The 18,336-nt window shown below is 44.5% G+C and overlaps 1 protein-coding gene across 1 annotated transcript; it reads right to left on the reverse strand.

The window, feature by feature from the left end:
- Positions 1 to 1,651: 1,651 nt before the first annotated feature.
- Positions 1,652 to 7,900, reverse strand: LOC141351367 (uncharacterized). Its single transcript, XM_073858003.1, is given in 1 exon segment — positions 1,652 to 7,900. A coding segment is annotated over 1 exon segment (6,075 nt). The 3' UTR covers positions 1,652 to 1,825.
- Between the last annotated feature and the right edge of the window lie 10,436 nt (positions 7,901 to 18,336).

The following is an 18,336-nucleotide window of genomic DNA, read 5'->3' on the forward strand; positions in this document are numbered from 1 at the left end:
CCTATTGACATGGTAACAGGATTTTGAACTGGACTGTAATCTCTTTGTATTTTTAAATTTTCCCACAATTCCCCATCTGTACCCGTCCTTTTTGGATCCCATGTTCCCGTATAAGCCACTACATTACTCCAGTCCCTGCACCATTGTCTATCATCATAGCCTTGCTCCCGACACCACAGTGTGGTCATAATATCCAGACACAAGTATACATCATATCCCCTCCATGAGCTATTCTTCCCTCCACAGTCTACGCACTGCATAAATCAAAGGTGTATGATGTACTTGAATTTTTTGTGTAATTTAATTCAATTCCCCCATATCTCTTTAAACACGGATCTTGTGATGTTGTTTTGGACCTTTTGTCATTTTTCAGATTACCTCCATTGTTTATGCCAAATATTATGGTGATTATAATTGCAGATATAACCCCTAGGGCCCACAGAACCTTCCAATTCCCACACAGCTTCTGTCACGGCTAGTCCGTGTCATGTTTTGTGTCTGTTCTATATTGTCATCACCTGGACACTTGTTAATTATCACATCATTCATTCCACCTGTGTGTCATTAGTCTTTGTGTATTTATACCCCTGTTTGTGCTATACTCACTTGCCGGATCATTGTCGCCATGTGTCTCCATCCTGTCTGTTCCTGTTTATTTATTCTGACCGTTGTTTGATTCCCGTGTTTGTTTTCTATGTTATTTATATTAAATGTTATCCTTTCATGGTGAACCCAGCACTTGCGTCCTCACTCCTGTTACCAGTCGTGACAGAATGATCCGGCCAGACTGGACGCAGCGGGTTCACGGAGGGCGGCTCCCCCAGGAGTTTCGTCGAGGGGGAGTAGTGACATCGGGGTTCATTCCCCATCAGCCCCGATGTCTCTTGGGGACCACCGTGAGCGATCGCTCGCTCCTGCGAGCATGCGGGAGGAGGATCGGCCCAGGCGGTCCCCCAACGGTTGAGTCGTCGTCGACGGTCCCTCGGAGGACCACCATCCTGCTCGCAGGGGGATCCGGAACGGACCACGCCCGATCATTTCCCCGGGGTGGCTACCGAGCGAGGGTCTCCGTTTCCGCAAGGGGATGGGAGATGATTTCCGGGGGCATCTGATCGTCGACGATTCCCAGGAGGGGGGTAATTCGTCTGCCTCGGTACTCGGAGCGATCGCTCCGGTTCTCCTGGCGCAGTCCGGCCAACCGTCCTGTTGGTCTCATCCCGCCGGCTGCCGGTTTCGCCAGGGTCCCCAAGCCCTCCACCCCTCCCTTGGACTCTTGCTACCAGACTTTGTTTTTGTTTTGTGTTTATTTGAGTGTCTGGTAGCCACTCGTAGAGGGAGGGGTTATGTCACGGCTAGTCCGTGTCATGTTTTGTGTCTGTTCTATATTGTCATCACCTGGACACTTGTTAATTATCACATCATTCATTCCACCTGTGTGTCATTAGTCTTTGTGTATTTATACCCCTGTTTGTGCTATACTCACTTGCCGGATCATTGTCGCCATGTGTCTCCATCCTGTCTGTTCCTGTTTATTTATTCTGACCGTTGTTTGATTCCCGTGTTTGTTTTCTATGTTATTTATATTAAATGTTATCCTTTCATGGTGAACCCAGCACTTGCGTCCTCACTCCTGTTACCAGTCGTGACAGCTTCATCTCTGTGGAAAAATACACTTATGCCTATTGGCTAAATTCAAAAAACACTCTTAAACTTAATACTTGATAAAATGTAGGATTATAGTGAAAGAAGTAAAACGATAATACTAATACAAAATTAAAAGGAAATAACACAATAATAATAATAAAAACTACAACTTAGATGACATTCACAATGAATAAACCGTAATTGTGATGTTCAGGTCCCCGAACACTTCTGTCAGGATCTGCACCACTTTATGGAAGTCCAATTTATCTAACCCACACCCCAGCCGGGGAGTAGATACACTTGTTATTCCTTTTTCCTCACACCAATCTCTCATGCATCTGAGGCTGTTGGTAAAATTCTCATATGTTGGTAAATCAGTACAATTTTGTTTTGTTATTAAATGAAAAATCAATCTGCCGTCGTCCTCATGGGTAACTGCACATTCACCTGTGTGTTTGTTCTGTCTTACAACCTTTTGTGTACCGTACTTCGCTTTGAATAGTACGGCTATACCTGCTCCGTAGGCACAATCTGCACTCACACAGTGTGCGAGGGGTTCTGTTGCTGGGCTGGAAAAAATGTCACCTTTTTTATGCACAATTTTACAAAGTGTTTGTTGACTTTGTTGTTGGTGTTGTGTGAGTGTTACCCCTGATTTTTCACTTCCTGTTTGTTCTCTCTGTATTCCAGCTGATTCACTTTCACTTTCACTTTCAACACTCTCCCTCTCTTGGACCTGAGTCCTCAGGTCCACACCGGTGTCTGTGAGAGACCTGCTGGGAAAATCACATGGAACACAAGAAGAGAGATGGAACCAGGTGTCTCCTTTCCCTTGGAGCTTGACACAATGTGACGTCCTAGCGGTGACTCTGAGCGGTTTGGACCACCTTGGCTCGTTCCACTTTCTCCTAAACACCTTGATTCTCACCCAATCAGCTGTGCTTGTAGTTTGGTCACTATCATCAGTAGCATAGTTGGTAGCCTGGCAAGAAAAATGTTTAATCAGAGCAGTTAGTTTGTCATAATAAGCAGCATGTGTTAGAGGCAGGATGGGATCCTGCACTAGGGCATTCCTTGGACCTGGAAACTGATGACCTGTAAACAATTCAAATGGGGTGAAACCAGTGATCCTGTTAACAGAGGAGCGGATAGACATTAATGCAATTGGTAATGCATCCAACCAGGTCAGTTTTGTTTGTGCACAAACCTTGGCCAATTTCAGTTTTAATGTCAGGTTCATTCTTTCTACTTTGCCCTGGCTTAGTGGGTGGTAAACCGCACCAAAGCTGTGTGTTAAACCTAGGGCCTGCTCCACCTGTCTGAGATGTTCATTTTTGAAATGACTGCCATTGTCAGATCTGACACGTCTGGGAAAACCATGGTTAGGAATGTAATGATTTATTAGACATTTAATCACAGCTGTACTGTCTTCTTTCCCAACCGGGTAAGCTTCCGGCCAGGAAGTGAAATAGTCAACAATGACTAAGACATATTGTTTGCCTCTCACCTTCGATCCCATGTCAGTAAAGTCAATCACAATTTCATCACCAGGCCCGTTAGTTATTGGAAATGACCCTCTCTGCGGCCTGACGGTTGGCTTAATGTTATGTTCACAGCAAACCTCACATGACCTGGTGTAGTTTGTTACTATGGATGTTAAAAAAGGATGCCACCAATGTTGCAGATCACGAAGCATCTGCTTGTCAGACACATGGCTAGCTGTATGTACTTGTTTCAGTAATGATTCACAAAGTGACATTGGCATGGCAGGTCTACCGTCTGGGGCCTGCCATAGGCCATCAGAAGATCTGACAGCACCATGGTCCCTCCACGTGTTTTTCTCATTAGGTGCAGAAGCAGCTTGTTCTTTTATGAGATATTCGCGAGTAAAACGCGGTAAAATGTCTGATTTTGTTCTGTCCGATGTTACAAGAAATTGTGCGGCAGTGTACCCGGCCGCATTTTTGGCAGCGCAGTCAGCAGCATCGTTACCACGAGCAATAACTGAATTTGCTTTTGCATGACCCTGGCATTTTACCACAGCCACTTCTTCTGGCAGCAACAGAGCCTGCAATAGGTCTCTGGCCTCGCTAGCGTGAGTTATAGGCCGGCCTGTTGTTGTCAAAAACCCACATCTCAGCCAAACTGGCAGCTCAACATGTACAGCACCAATCACATATGCAGAATCACTAAAAATGGTCACCCTTTGTTCACCAGCGTAGTGCAAGGCTTTAATCACAGCTATCATTTCTGCTCTCTGTGCTGATTGTTTACCCTCCAATTTGCCACTTACTCTTGTCACAAAATCATTTTCAACCTGTTCAACAACTGCAAACCCTGCCTTCAATGTGCCATCTGCTGCTCTGAAACAACAACCATCTGTAAACAGTGTGATAACCGGTGGGGGAGTTGTCAGTGGTACCGCGAACAAACCATCTCTCAATTTGTTTGCTTTTTCAGTCAATGGTATGCAGTCATGTGACTCACCCTCAGTGATTAGATCTGCCATGTTAACTCCCTCATGCACATACGTAATGTTGGGGCTTGCCAAAATCTTTGCTAACTTCCGCTGCCTGAGGGGAGAGAAAGTGAAAGCAGTTGAATTTACAAATGACATCACAGAGTGTGTGGTTAGTACTGTAAGTGCATGGCCCATGACAATGTGTGATGTTTTTGTGATCAATTTCGCAAGTCCTGCTGCGTAGCGTGCACATGCTGGCTGTCTTTGTTCAATGGGGTCCAATAAAACACTGCTGTACATCAAAACCTTCCTACCACCTGGCGACTTCTGGTATAACACCCCGTGTGCACTATTTTGTGTTTCAGATACATCTAGGATGAACGGCTTGGCGTAGTCTGCACAATTCAAATGGGCTGCCTGTGATAGTTGTGCTTTTAGTGAAATGAAGGCCAGCTCTGCCTCTGGGGTCCACAATAACTCTGCTTTCAGGTTTTTCATGCCCTGCTCTCTCACTAACTCCCTTAAAGGTGCAGTAGCTGACACATACATTGGTATATACTGTCTGCTGAAACCCGTGAGGCCTAGAAATGATAACATATCTTTAACAGTTTCTGGCCTTGGGTGAGAAATGATGCTCTGTCTCTGTTGTGGGGTTAATGTTGAACCCTGCGCTGTTACCATTCTGCCCATAAAGGTTACACATGGTCTGCAAACTTGCAATTTTTCCCTGCTCACCTTGAAACCTGATATGTGTAGCTGTTTCAAAACCAATTTAGTAACGTCCATGCACGTTTCCATGGACGTGGCTGCTAATAGCAGGTCATCAACATACATAATCAATACACATCCCTCAGGTAGCTCACATTTGGTCAGTTCTTGTTGTAAAACCTGATTAAAAATTCCTGGGGACAGAACAAACCCCTGGGGCAAACGATTATAGGTGTATTGGCGCCCCCTGTAGGTGAATGCAAAACATGGTTTACATTCATCAGCAATGGGTATGCAGAAAAAGGCATTAGCCAAATCTATGCATGTGAACCATTGATGTTCAGGCAACAAATTGGACAGGGCCACATATGGGTTTGGTACATTCAGTGTTCCTGTCTCCACCAAGGTGTTTATAGCCCTGAGATCATGTACTAACCTGTACTTGTTTGAGCCGGGTTTTGGTACAGGGAAAATTGGTGTGTTCCATTCAGAAAATGTTGGAGTTAAAACTTGTTTACACACTAAACCTTCTACTGTAGCCCTCACCCCTTCCTCTGCATCTGGCTTATTTCTATATTGAGGAACCCATACTGGCTCTGAGGTGGATAATTTGAATGAGACTGGGGTAATGTTACAAAAACCCACATCTGTGGGGCCTTGTGACCATAGGTCATGTGGCATGCTTTCAATCATTTGTTCTGTGCCCTCACCGTCTGTATTTTCCCTACCATGACTTCTGGCTAGTTGTTCATGTTTTAGGATGGCTACATCCTCAGTCTGTTGTTTGATCCAATACACATCATGGCTATGTGAATGCCATACCCCTGTGATGTGTGTTTTCTGCCAATCAGTAATTGTCAGAAGTTTCCTAACCATACTGCCTAGCTCTCTAGCCTCATGATTAGGATGCAATGCCAGTGAAATGTGAGGTGCAGCTGTGTCAGACATTTTGTACCATTCTTCTTGTTCTGCTGATAAGATTATTGGGGCTGCCACACCCTGTTGGCCCACAAATATGCCATCACCCACCAACCTCCACTTGGTTCCCTCAATGGTCTGAAAAAGTTCCTCATAGGTTGTGGTATCAAACGTGTCATAAAACATAGTACAATGTAATGGATCTATGGGTGGTAGAAATAGGGCTATGTCTTGTATCCATGGCTTATATGTGTTGTAAAGGGTCACTACACTATTACTGGACATCTCATCTTCCCAATCTGTCTCTAGTTCTGCCCAATAAATGTCAACTGACTCTTTATACTTTCCCCCCACCAACATCCATTGATTTCCTGTCTCTGTTGACCCCAATGAACAATTTATGGTATTCCCATCAGGAAATCCGACTATGACACCATCTGGTGAGCATAGTATGCTGGCCCCTAAATTAATTAGCAAGTCTCTGCCCAGTAAAGGAATGGGTGCATTGGAGGAGTACAGAAATGAATGCGAGACAGATTGTTTAACAATTGTTGTTGGTAAATGTTTAGTTAATGGCCACTTTTCAATTTCACCAGAGAAACCCATCACACTCACTGTTTTATTACTCAGATCTTTTGACTGTATGGTGCCTCTTATTACAGTGGAGTATGTAGCTCCAGTATCTACTAGAGCTTTTAGTGGTCTATCGTTTACCACTACGTCTATGAGGGGCTCAGCCATTCCCCTCATAGTGGTTCTCTGTGTGCCCCGTCATTCCTCTGCACCATCACCCTGACCCCATGATGGGTGCACAGGCGCCATTAAATCAGGTGATGATGAGTTGTGTGGCGCTGGTGGTCCCCTGGCAAAACCACCATTTCCACGCCCGCCACCTCCTCTATTGGGACCCCATCCCCTTGCATTTGGTGCGTTAAGTGGATACCTTACACCGGAATATTGGGGCTGTGGCCCAGCTTGAGGGCATCTACGGGCCCAATGACCTTCTTGTCCGCACACATAACATGGACTACCTCCAGGGCCGCCGTATCCTCCCCTGTTTACGCTACCTCTACCTCTGGGAGCCCCTCTATACTGTTGATACCCTCCCCAGGGATTCCCTGAATATGGTGGGCCTGTATATGGATCTGATGGGCCATACTGGTTTGGATACTGGTTGGGTCTCTGCTCATTGGGGTGACCTGAAGTGATGGGTGGTTGGGCTTGTTGTGGCATTTGTTTCTTTTTGTTAGTGGCCTGTTTTGCTTGCTCCAATTGTATTTTAAGTAGTTCATTTTTCAATTTATCAACCTCAGCCAACTCTTTGTTAGATTTATCTAAGGCCTTTTCTATGTAAAATATCAAATGTCTCTCCCATAGTTCATTAGAAGCTGATGGGATGTCTGGATTATTTTCCATGGTGTGTTTGACTCCAGCTGGTGCACCTGCCATTACAGCTGACCTGAATATGTCCCTGGTGACTGGGTTATTTAACCCATTTTCTTCTGTTAATTGTTCCCATTCAGCATTACATCTGAAATAATAAGCTGCTCCTGTCTCATCTGGTTTAATTTTGAATTTGATGTTTTGGTACACTGTTGGTGGAGTGGGAAACTGGGCCCTAAGCGCCTTACCGATGTCTGTACTCACCGTACTATACAATGCTTCGTTGTCTGTCAATGTCAAATTGGCATTTTCTTCAAAATCTTGTACTTGAGCTTTACTTAAAATTTGCCCTAACAGACATCTGATATCACCCACGGCCAGAGCTACACCATGACTCATTGTAATTAATTTATTTAACCATCTCCCTCCACCACTAGTGATTGTTGGGAGTTTACTCATTATAGCAGTAAGATCACTATGTGTCCATGGTTGATATTTTTTAGTTCCTTTGTGCACCACTATGGGAAATTGTGTACCATCTACCTTATCTTGGTCTGGTTCTCCGAAAAGTTGTGAGGTGGCTGTTGGAAGTGGTGCTGGCTCTATGTTTAATAACTTACTCTTCAGTGATTGAGATGCTACCCACTGATGAACTTGATGTTTCCGCTCGCTTCCTGTGTCTGGTCTCTCTACATTTAGTTGGCCCTGTGACTCGTGATCAGAAAGTGGGTGGTAGTTTAAGCATGATCTGGTGCCTGACCTCTCAAGAAACATTTCACCTTGCATAGAGACTCTCAGGGGTTCTTTTGAATGTATTTGTCACGGTAGGAAATCCTCTGTTTCCTCCGTGTCATGTGTGTGTGTATGTTTGTTTGTTCACTCACCTCTGCCATGTGCTCGTTTGATTAAGTGTTGTCACCTGTGTATGATTGCCTCGCTCCAGCTGATCCTCATCACCCATCAGCTACAAATACTCACCCTGTTCTCTCCTTGTTGTCAGATCCTCATTTCATGTTGCTGCAATCACTTGGATTATCGTCTCTCGTCGTCGTGTTGGATTTGTGTTCGTGTTGTCGTCTCCGTGTGAGTGTTTGGTTTGTTCCTGGTTCTATCCACTGGCCATCATCACACTCATCATCGACTTCACCATTCAACACTCTTCACACCACCGTAGACCTTCGTCACCATTGCCAACATCCTGGACTCAGTCATTCACTCTGTTGTTTCATTATATTTACCATCATTATTAATAAAACTGTGTTGATCGTCTGCGCTTGCCTCCTCCACTTTATTGTATCATTACAGAAGGATCTGACCATCATGGAGGCAGCAGGCGATCGCTCCCCATCTCATCTAGAAGAGTTTTTACAGAGAGCTGTGGGTCGTATGGATCGCCAGGACAAGGCGAAAGATGAGATGGGTCGAGCCTTCCAAGCAATGGTGACGAAGGTTTCCGAGCTCGCCCTTCAGGCTCAACAACAACATCCATCGCCACCCATTGCGCCCCCCACGCCACCCACACCGCCGATCGCCACCGGGGGTATTCCCCAGTCGAACCACGCCTTCCGATTCCGGAGAAGTATGCGGGTGAGCCGAAATTTTGTCGATCATTTCTCTCTCATTGTTCTTTGCATTTCGCATTGCAGCCCCGCACGTTCACCACCGAGGAAGTGAAAGTGGCGTTCGTGCTCTCCTTGCTCACGGGGAAGGCTGCCCTCTGGGGGACGGCGGTGTGGGAGAACCACGACAGCTGCTGTTCTTCGTTCCACGCCCTCTCAGAGGAGATGAAACGGGTCTTCGACCGCTCCGTCGCCGGGAGAGAGGCGGCCAGACTGTTAGCGGACCTACGTCAGGAGGAGAGGTCCGTATCTGATTACTCCATCGAGTTCCGCACCCTGGCGGCGGAGTGTAAGTGGAACGAAGAGGCGCAGTGGGATCATTTCCTGCATGGGTTGGCTGACCGCATCCAACAGGAGATTCGAGCTGTGGAACTTCCATCTTCACTCAATGGATTAATCGATCTCACTATCCGTATTGACAACCGGCTAGACCAAGCCGCCAGGCGGAGGGGGAGAACCACTCGCACAACCAGTCCCGAGGTTCAGCATCGGCGGCCAGAGGTTGCGGTCAGCCCACCTGGAGATCTGGAACCCATGCAGGTGGGGGAGCTCGGCTCTCCCGGGAGGAGAGGAACAGGCGGAGATCCCATGGACTGTGTTTATACTGTGGCAGTCCAGAACATCACATCCAGCGCTGCCCAGTAAAAGATCAAGCCCGATAGTAAATCTGAGGCTACTATCGGGTGGGATCTCTGCCAGGAAGACCTCATCTACATCGACACTCCTTCCGGTGAGACTACGGTGGTCTACTCACACACTGGATCAACACGCTTTGGTGGATTCTGGGGCCGAGGGCAGTTTCATGGACTTTAATTTCGCATGTAAGACCAAGATTCCTCTCACCTCTCTCAAACACCCCATTGCACCTTTTGCACTTGATGGACACAAGTTTCCAGTCATCACTCAGACCACCATTCCTGTTTCACTCATCACATCTGGTAACCATACGGAGAAGATTTCATTCCTCATCACAGACTCACCTCAGACTCCCATTGTTCTCGGTCACACTTGGCTCCATAAACACAACCCCAGGATCGATTGGCGTCTCGGATCTGTGGTTAGCTGGAGCGAGGAGTGTCATTTTTCTTGTCTTTTGTCTGCTGGTGTTAATGTTTCTGAGTCTGTGTTTCAGGGGGAAGCAGTGGATTTGACTAACGTGCCCACGGAGTACCACGACCTGAAGGAGGTGTTCAGTAAGTCGCGGGCTGATTCTCTTCCTCCTCATCGTCCCTATGACTGTGCGATGAGTTATTGCCAGGTACCTCTCCGCCTAAGGGCAAGTTATATTCCTTGTCTATTCCAGAGACGGCGGCCATGGAGAAATATATATCCAGTTCTCTAGCAACGGGGTTCATTCGCCCTTCCTCTTCTCCAGCGGGGGCGGGGTTCTTTTTTGTGGGAAAGAAGGACGGATCTCTGCGACCTTGTATTGACTACCGAGGGTTGAACAACATAACGGTAAAGAATACTTATCCTTTGCCGCTTATGTCTTCAGCTTTTGAGAGGTTGCAGGGAGCGGCCGTTTTCACTAAATTGGACTTACGTAACGCTTATCATTTGGTCCGCATTAGGGAGGGGGACGAATGGAAGACTGCTTTTAACACCCCTCGTGGCCATTTTGAGTACTGCGTGATGCCTTTCGGTCTATCTAACTGGCCGGCAGTCTTCCAAGCACTCGTTAATGACGTGTTGCGAGACATGGTCGATCAGTTCATATATGTTTACCTGGATGACATATTGATTTTTTCTTCGTCTCTCCAGGAACACGTGCAACACGTACGACGAGTGCTTCTGCGGTTGCTAGAGAATGGATTGTTTGTCAAGGCGGAGAAATGCGTTTTTCATGCACAGTCTGTTTCTTTTCTAGGACACATCATTTCGACTGAGGGTGTTCGCATGGATCCTGAGAAGGTTAAGGCTGTGGTAGATTGGCCATCCCCAGAGTCTCGCAAGGCCCTGCAGAGATTTCTGGGGTTCGCCAATTTTTATCGGCGTTTTATTCGCAATTTCAGCCAACTAGCCGCGCCTCTGACCGCTTTGACCTCCCCTAGTTTGACGTTCAGGTGGTCAGACGCAGCTGAGGCTGCGTTTGCCAAACTGAGAAGCTGCTTTGTTTCAGCTCCTATTCTTGTCACCCCTGATCGCTCACGTCAATTCATAGTGGAGGTCGACGCGTCAGAGGTGGGGGTAGGAGCAGTGTTATCCCAGTGCGCATCCTCAGACGGAAAGGTTCATCCTTGCGCGTATTATTCTCATCGTTTATCTCCTGCGGAAGTTAACTATGACATTGGCAATCGGGAGTTGTTGGCCGTCAAATTAGCACTGGAGGAGTGGCGTCACTGGCTTGAAGGGTCGGGTGTACCCTTCATTGTATGGACGGACCATAAGAATCTCGAATACATTAGAACTGCTAAAAGACTTAACTCCAGGCATGCTCGGTGGGCATTGTTTTTCGGTCGTTTCGATTTTACACTTTCTTACCGGCCGGGTTCCAAAAACATCAAACCCGATGCTTTATCCCGTCTTTTTGAGCGTTCCGATCGTACTGCTACTCCCGAGCCCATTTTACCGGAGACCATCATTATCTCCGCGCTCAGATGGGAGGTCGAATCGAAGGTGTTGACTGCCTTAGAAGGGGTAACGCCCCCGGCTCGTTGCCCACCGAACCGTTTATTTGTGCCGGAGGGGTTACGGTCAGACGTTCTCCAGTGGGGTCATTGTTCCAGTGTTGCTTGTCACCCAGGGGTTAGTAGAACTAGATTTCTAGTCAAGCAACGATTTTGGTGGCCTGGTATGGCTCGTGATGTCCACGACTTCGTCTTGGCTTGTTCGGTTTGTGCTGTTGGTAAGACTTCCAATCGACCTCCAGATGGGTTACTCTTACCGCTGTCTGTCCCTTCGAGACCCTGGTCCCACATCTCGCTAGATTTTATTACCGCCCTCCCACCCTCCAAGGGTAATACGGTGATTTTAACCGTAGTGGACCGGTTCTCGAAGGCGGCTCATTTCATCCCCTTGCCCAAATTGCCATCAGCCAAGGAAACAGCGGTAACCGTCATTGACCACGTCTTCCGTATACATGGCCTTCCGACAGACGTGGTTTCTGACAGGGGTCCCCAATTTGTGTCCAAATTCTGGCGAGAGTTTTGTAAATTGTTAGGAGCGACTGTTAGTCTTTCTTCCGGGTTCCATCCCCAGAGCAATGGTCAAACCGAGCGAGCCAATCAGGAAGTCGAAAGGGCATTGCGGTGTTTGGCATCCAACAATCCTTCATCCTGGTGTCAACAACTCTCAATTGTGGAGTACGCACACAATTCTCTGCCAGTGTCATCTACGGGCATGTCTCCATTTAAGTGTAGTTTAGGGTACCAACCACCTAATTTTGTTAGTACTGAATCCGAGGTGTCGGTCCCCTCCGCAAACGCACTAGTCCAGAGGTGTCACCGCACCTGGACCAGAGCTCGTAGAGCTCTACTCCAGGCAAGGTCGCGCACCAAGGCTAAGGCCGATCGCCACCGGTCGAAGCCTCCCCGTTACGTCGTCGGTCAAAGAGTGTGGCTTTCAACCCAGAACATTCCGATGCGTTCCGTTTCGAATAAGCTTGCGCCCAAATTTATTGGCCCGTTTTCTGTTACCAAAATCATTAATCCGGTAACAGTGCGTCTTAGCCTTCCTCCTGCGTACAGGAGGGTTCACCCCGTCTTTCATGTGTCCAAAATTAAACCGGTGATTTTTTCCCGTCTTAATCCGCCTGCCCCGGTTCCCCCCCCCCCGCCTCGTATCGTTAATGGGGAAACCACGTATTCGGTCAATCGTATTCTGGACTCTAGACGGAGGGGACGCGGTTTTCAGTACTTGGTGGATTGGGAAGGTTACGGTCCGGAGGAGAGAAGGTGGGTTCCTGCTCGGGACATACTGGATCACCGCCTTATTGATGATTACAATCTTCAGGTAAAGCAGGCTGGGAACGCCAAGGGGCGTTCCTAGGGGAGGGGGTACTGTCATGGTAGGAAATCCTCTGTTTCCTCCGTGTCATGTGTGTGTATGTTTGTTTGTTCACTCACCTCTGCCATGTGCTCGTTTGATTAAGTGTTGTCACCTGTGTATGATTGCCTCGCTCCAGCTGATCCTCATCACCCATCAGCTACAAATACTCACCCTGTTCTCTCCCTGTTGTCAGATCCTCATTTCATGTTGCTGCAATCACTTGGATTATCGTCTCTCGTCGTCGTGTTGGATTTGTGTTCGTGTTGTCGTCTCCGTGTGAGTGTTTGGTTTGTTCCTGGTTCTATCCACTGGCCATCATCACACTCATCATCGACTTCACCATTCAACACTCTTCACACCACCGTAGACCTTCGTCACCATTGCCAACATCCTGGACTCAGTCATTCACTCTGTTGTTTCATTATATTTACCATCATTATTAATAAAACTGTGTTGATCGTCTGCGCTTGCCTCCTCCACTTTATTGTATCATTACAGTATTAAGCTGTGCTTATTACGGTCATGCTCTAACACTATTTTCCTTAGTTGCTTAACTTCTCTTTTCATCCCTTCCATTCTTTTATGTTCTTTGCTATGTCTTAATTCTGCTGATGTTTCTGAAGCGTGACTACGAACACTCTAGAGTGCTTTAGAGTGTGTGCCGTGTTCATTCTGTTCACTGGCTTCAGAACGGTTATCTAACTCTTCCTCTTCCTCATTCTCTTGGCCGAGACCAACAAATGTGTCACCCTCAGGGCCCCCACATGCTCCATGTGCAACATTTACATCACCACCACTGGGCGGGTGTATCACTGGTGTCTTTGGTGAATATGGTTGCAGTAGATCAATAGGTTTTTCAACAACCATAGACTTTCTAGGAGAAGACATAAACTCTCCCTGTTTCATAACAGTTTGTCTTAGTTTGTACAGTTCATGTTTTATTTCTTTTAGTTCTTCACTATCCTCTACATCTACATGACCGCTATTAATTTGAAAAACAGGCTGTTGCATTGGGGCTTTGGCTCCCTCATAAGGAGGAGGTGTGGGCAAGGAGGGGTAGATCGATTTCACTGGGGGTGGAGCTGGAGGAGGAGCCGTAGGTGTCACACTTGAGTCTGGCTGACTGTTTCCTTTTACAACTTCCTTTTGCTTTGCAGCAGCACCACTGTTAACTTCCCCTTTTTTATTTGATTTAATAGCCTGCATGGCAGCAGCAACCAGAGCTAATCTCGTCCAAATTCTCAACTCTTTCTCTAAGTTTGTCACATTTGGCCCTTTACCAAACCACTTTTTTTCTTCTGCTTTTACAATCTTAATTTTGTTTACCAGTCTATGTTCCATGGCAAAAAGAATAGGCGTGAGAGGAACTCTCTTTTTCTCCTCTGCCTCCCAACAGTTTTCTTCTCTCAACGTGTTCCACGCTAATGCAACCACTTTTTGACTTTTCTTAACATCTTTATGATCAGTTTGGGCCATCATTAATTTAATTATTTTTTGCAATTGTAAATACACTGGTGGACAATCGTACTCATCACATTCCTTTTGAAACTCTGCCATTTTCACACAATTTACAAGCATTCAAAACTTCAAAAAGCACAACACGTCACTCTTTTCTAGCAGAAAGATATATACACCAGTAGTTTTCAGGAGTTTCACCCGCAATACAAACACAATACAACTTTCACATAAATGTCACAAAAATAACAACAATATATCAACAATACTATTCACATTAAGACGTCACTTCTTCTTTCCAGTATTCGTGGACCTCTCATCCACGGGCTGCTGTACACCCCCTACAGGCTATACAACCTGAGTCGGTATTTTATAATACCTAATGTATTAAAGGAATCCTCAACCTTTTTAATTAATTCTGTTAACTTACACCGCCATTAACAGTATTCTTGGACCTTTCATCCAACGGGCCTTGCACCCCTTACAGGCTACAACCTGAGTCGGTATTTTATAACGCCTAATGCGTTAAAGGACTCCTCAACCTTTTATTTAATAACAAAATTCAAAAATTTCAAAAAAAATGTTCACTCTGATCAATTTATAAAAAAATTTAAATTTGTAATTCAGTTCGGATCTCCTTATCAACACAAGTAATTTGATATATCCAAATAGCAGAATTCGATAAAACAGGCTTCTGCTTACCTTATTTTAATAGAGCGCTCTTTTTGTGTTGAAAGGGAGTCCTCGCTTACTCTGGTTTCTTCAATGTGAAACCCCCCTTCCGCTCACTCTCTCCTTTCCCTCCACAAAACGTCAGTGGTCACTAATTGTTGGACTTTAACGTGTCCATTGCGTGTTCATAATTAGAGGAAAGACACCGTAATAAAACTTAAACTATTTATTGATCAGATATGAAAAAGTTTTACAGCGCACTGGGTCATCTCAAGCAATGAACCACCAGCTCAAAGAGTAACATGCATATTTATAAAATATGTGACGTCGATCTTTCTTCTTAGAGTCTCCACCCACAAAGGCCGTTCCCCTCGTACATCTGACTCCATCACCACACCCAGTTTTAACCTGTAAACAAAGATAAACACACCCAAACAAAGAAAAAAACAACTGTTCTCCACACAACCCTGAGATCCATGCAGTCCGTCACCTCCTCCCTAGTACCCCTCCACTTCACATAGAATATAATAATGCTTTCTTAAAAACAAATCATTAATAAAACATTCATTTATTCATAAAAAACATAAGCTGTAAGATGAAAGTGATTATTATGTAAAACATATTTCAATATCATGACATCATTTCATTATTCGTAAAATTGGTTATATGAATAAGGCACACATTAACTTCTTTAGATAGATAAACACATATTACATCTTTTACTGCAATACTACTTCTAAGCAAAACACTTTAATCATTATTCAAAAAAAAACATCTGTTAGGGAAGAAAACACACACACAAAGAACAAGCGCAGGAGATTCTGTTCTTCCAAGTTGAGCTGCCATCCCCCCATTAGATTATTCTGTATGCAACCTTCATTTCATTGGTTAATACACATTTATCAAAGACAACATCTTATATTTATTACATCAATTATTCACTGATTAATACTGATTAAGTAAGAAATATATTGCATATTTTATCCTATGAATATTAAAGCATTGGTTAATACATGGTTGTCTGTTTGCTTTTCCCACTCTGGTCTCTTTCTTATCTTCGACAATTTCCAGACATACATTCCTAGTTAATTCTTCTTGCATTTTTACACACACACCCAAGCTGGTAGCTTTCCACTCTCAAACTCAAACACCTCATTTTTACGTAATAACTCAATGCATATATGAAACACACAATGTTTGTAAAATAAAATGATTAATTAAAGAAATATAAAATGGAACAAAATCAATTTCCACAGTCCTTATTTGGACATCTTTGTAACTTTAACACGTTTGGCAATCATCATGAAATGTAAGCAGTATAAAACATAATTATTCAACAACACAACAATACTCCATTGTTCATGAATTGGTTAAATGCATTCATTAGTTAAACATACTACTTTTCACTTTCTCTAAATATAACATAGTTATAAAGCAAACAACTTGTTTATTGAAACCATCTGTTCTGTGTGTTTTCCCTCCAGGGCTTTTTCTATAGCCCCCCTGGCTCCCACACACATACCAGCCACCCCCTCTTTGGTAACTTTCCACACACACAGACAACTTTCTTGTGGTCATCACAGAAAACATTGTTGTAACAATACACATTAATTAAGATTATAAGCAGCACGATTAATAAAACAAAATCAAATCCCACAATACTGAGTGTCCACGTACATTTTACTTATTAATGTTTTACAAGTGTATATAAAGCAATAAAACAAGCACGTATCAGTGTGATACTGAGTGTCCACATACATTTTACTTATTAATGTTTTACAAGTAGATGACCTTCAAAATGCATGGTCATGCGTTCAAAAGTCATTGTGATAAGTGAACAGTTTCTCTCTCTCTCCAGATTAATGTTAAACTATTGGAGGAAATGGCTGAACTATATGAGTATGAATTTGTAAGTGTAGCTTCAGATGATTCATCTGAAAGTTCAATTTTTAAGAAAATCCATATTATATCAAAACTGATTATTATTGTATTTTATGCTTTTGGTTTGATTGGTTTGGTGTTTAAACATTCCCGCTTCCCTAATTTCACCATCCCCTACGAAAATTAACCATGGTTTTATTGTGGTAAAAGTGTAGTAACCATGGTTTTTTGGTGTATTGATTACTATGAGTAAAACCATGGTTTTACTACACTAACCATGGTTTAACTATGGTTTTTGAAAACCATGGTTGTCAAAACCATAATTATTTTGTGGTTACCATGGTTTTACTACAGTAACCATGGTTTTTTGGTTTTAACTGTAGTAAAACCATGGGTAATTTTTGTAAGGGATTGCATTATGTGGAAATTCTCTGGCAGTCCAGTTTGGATGTGACAACATTCTGCTCGGAGAAAACCGACCCTGTACTGAATATACAGAATACTGCTGGACTGTTTCATTCCAGAGAAAGATATCAGACCATCATGTGTCAGTGATCAACATGATCGGCTTACATGATAGTGATGTTCAGTTCGTGAACGAATCGTTCTTTTGAACCGGTTCTTTTCAGTGAACGAGTGGAATCAGTACACCTAATCGGACTAAGGGAGTTTGTTTAAAAAGTTTGTGTCTCGAGACAGCAATGATCCACAAGTTACTCACTTTCAGATGTGCTCAAAAGTCATTCCGATTCTAAATAAGAGAGAGTAATTTGTATCTAAACTCGTAGAAGCTCTCCCCAACAGTATCACTGACTGAACCGAGACTTGGTGAAATTTGTTGATACTCAGCATGCGCAGCAAACATACTGGTATTCCAGAGCAGAGCCGGCGCCAGACCATAACTAACAGGGGGGCACTCGGCTTCCAACGGGGGGCACGCAATAGCAACAATAACTTGCAAAAACAAGACATTAAAACAACAAATACAGCAAGCACACACTCATACAACTAGTACAGACTGTTAGCTCATTTCCCGTATAAAGTGCAAAAGACCACAAACTATGCGCAAAACTATTGAACTTCGACCGCGGTGTGAGCGCAAGCTGAGCTCCGCTGCGCTCGCGCTTGGCTCGACGCAACAACAAACCGCGCGGCGCAAGCCATTGAAATTAATGGGTTTCATAGCGCAGCGCACACCGTGTCCTAGCTTTAAAAAAGCCGCTTTACCATAATCACGTCGTAATACTGTTAATGGTCTATAGCCACACTTCACATTTAAGCTTACGTAATTTAAAACAACGCTAACTTACCTTTAAAATAGCTGAAGACGGCGTGTAGGAACATTAAACTTCCTTAAAACAGTGTCCTGTAGATTTGTAAATTCCACCTCGACCTCTAATCTCTGAGTTTAAGCCAGTCTGTGTTTGCATGAAGATGAAGCAGGCGGTGCTGGTTCGTTCTAAATGTTCTAATATCCATATTTTACACGATCCATAAAATGCCGCGAAAAAACACGTTGCTAGTCACATCAAGTCACAAATATGCTAAAGACGTAAGACGGGTGAGACGCGGCAATACATCCAATCAGAGAAACTGGTCTATTTTAAT

The sequence above is a fragment of the Misgurnus anguillicaudatus genome, chromosome 2 (assembly GCF_027580225.2).
Source record: "Misgurnus anguillicaudatus chromosome 2, ASM2758022v2, whole genome shotgun sequence".
NCBI lineage: Eukaryota > Metazoa > Chordata > Actinopteri > Cypriniformes > Cobitidae > Misgurnus > Misgurnus anguillicaudatus.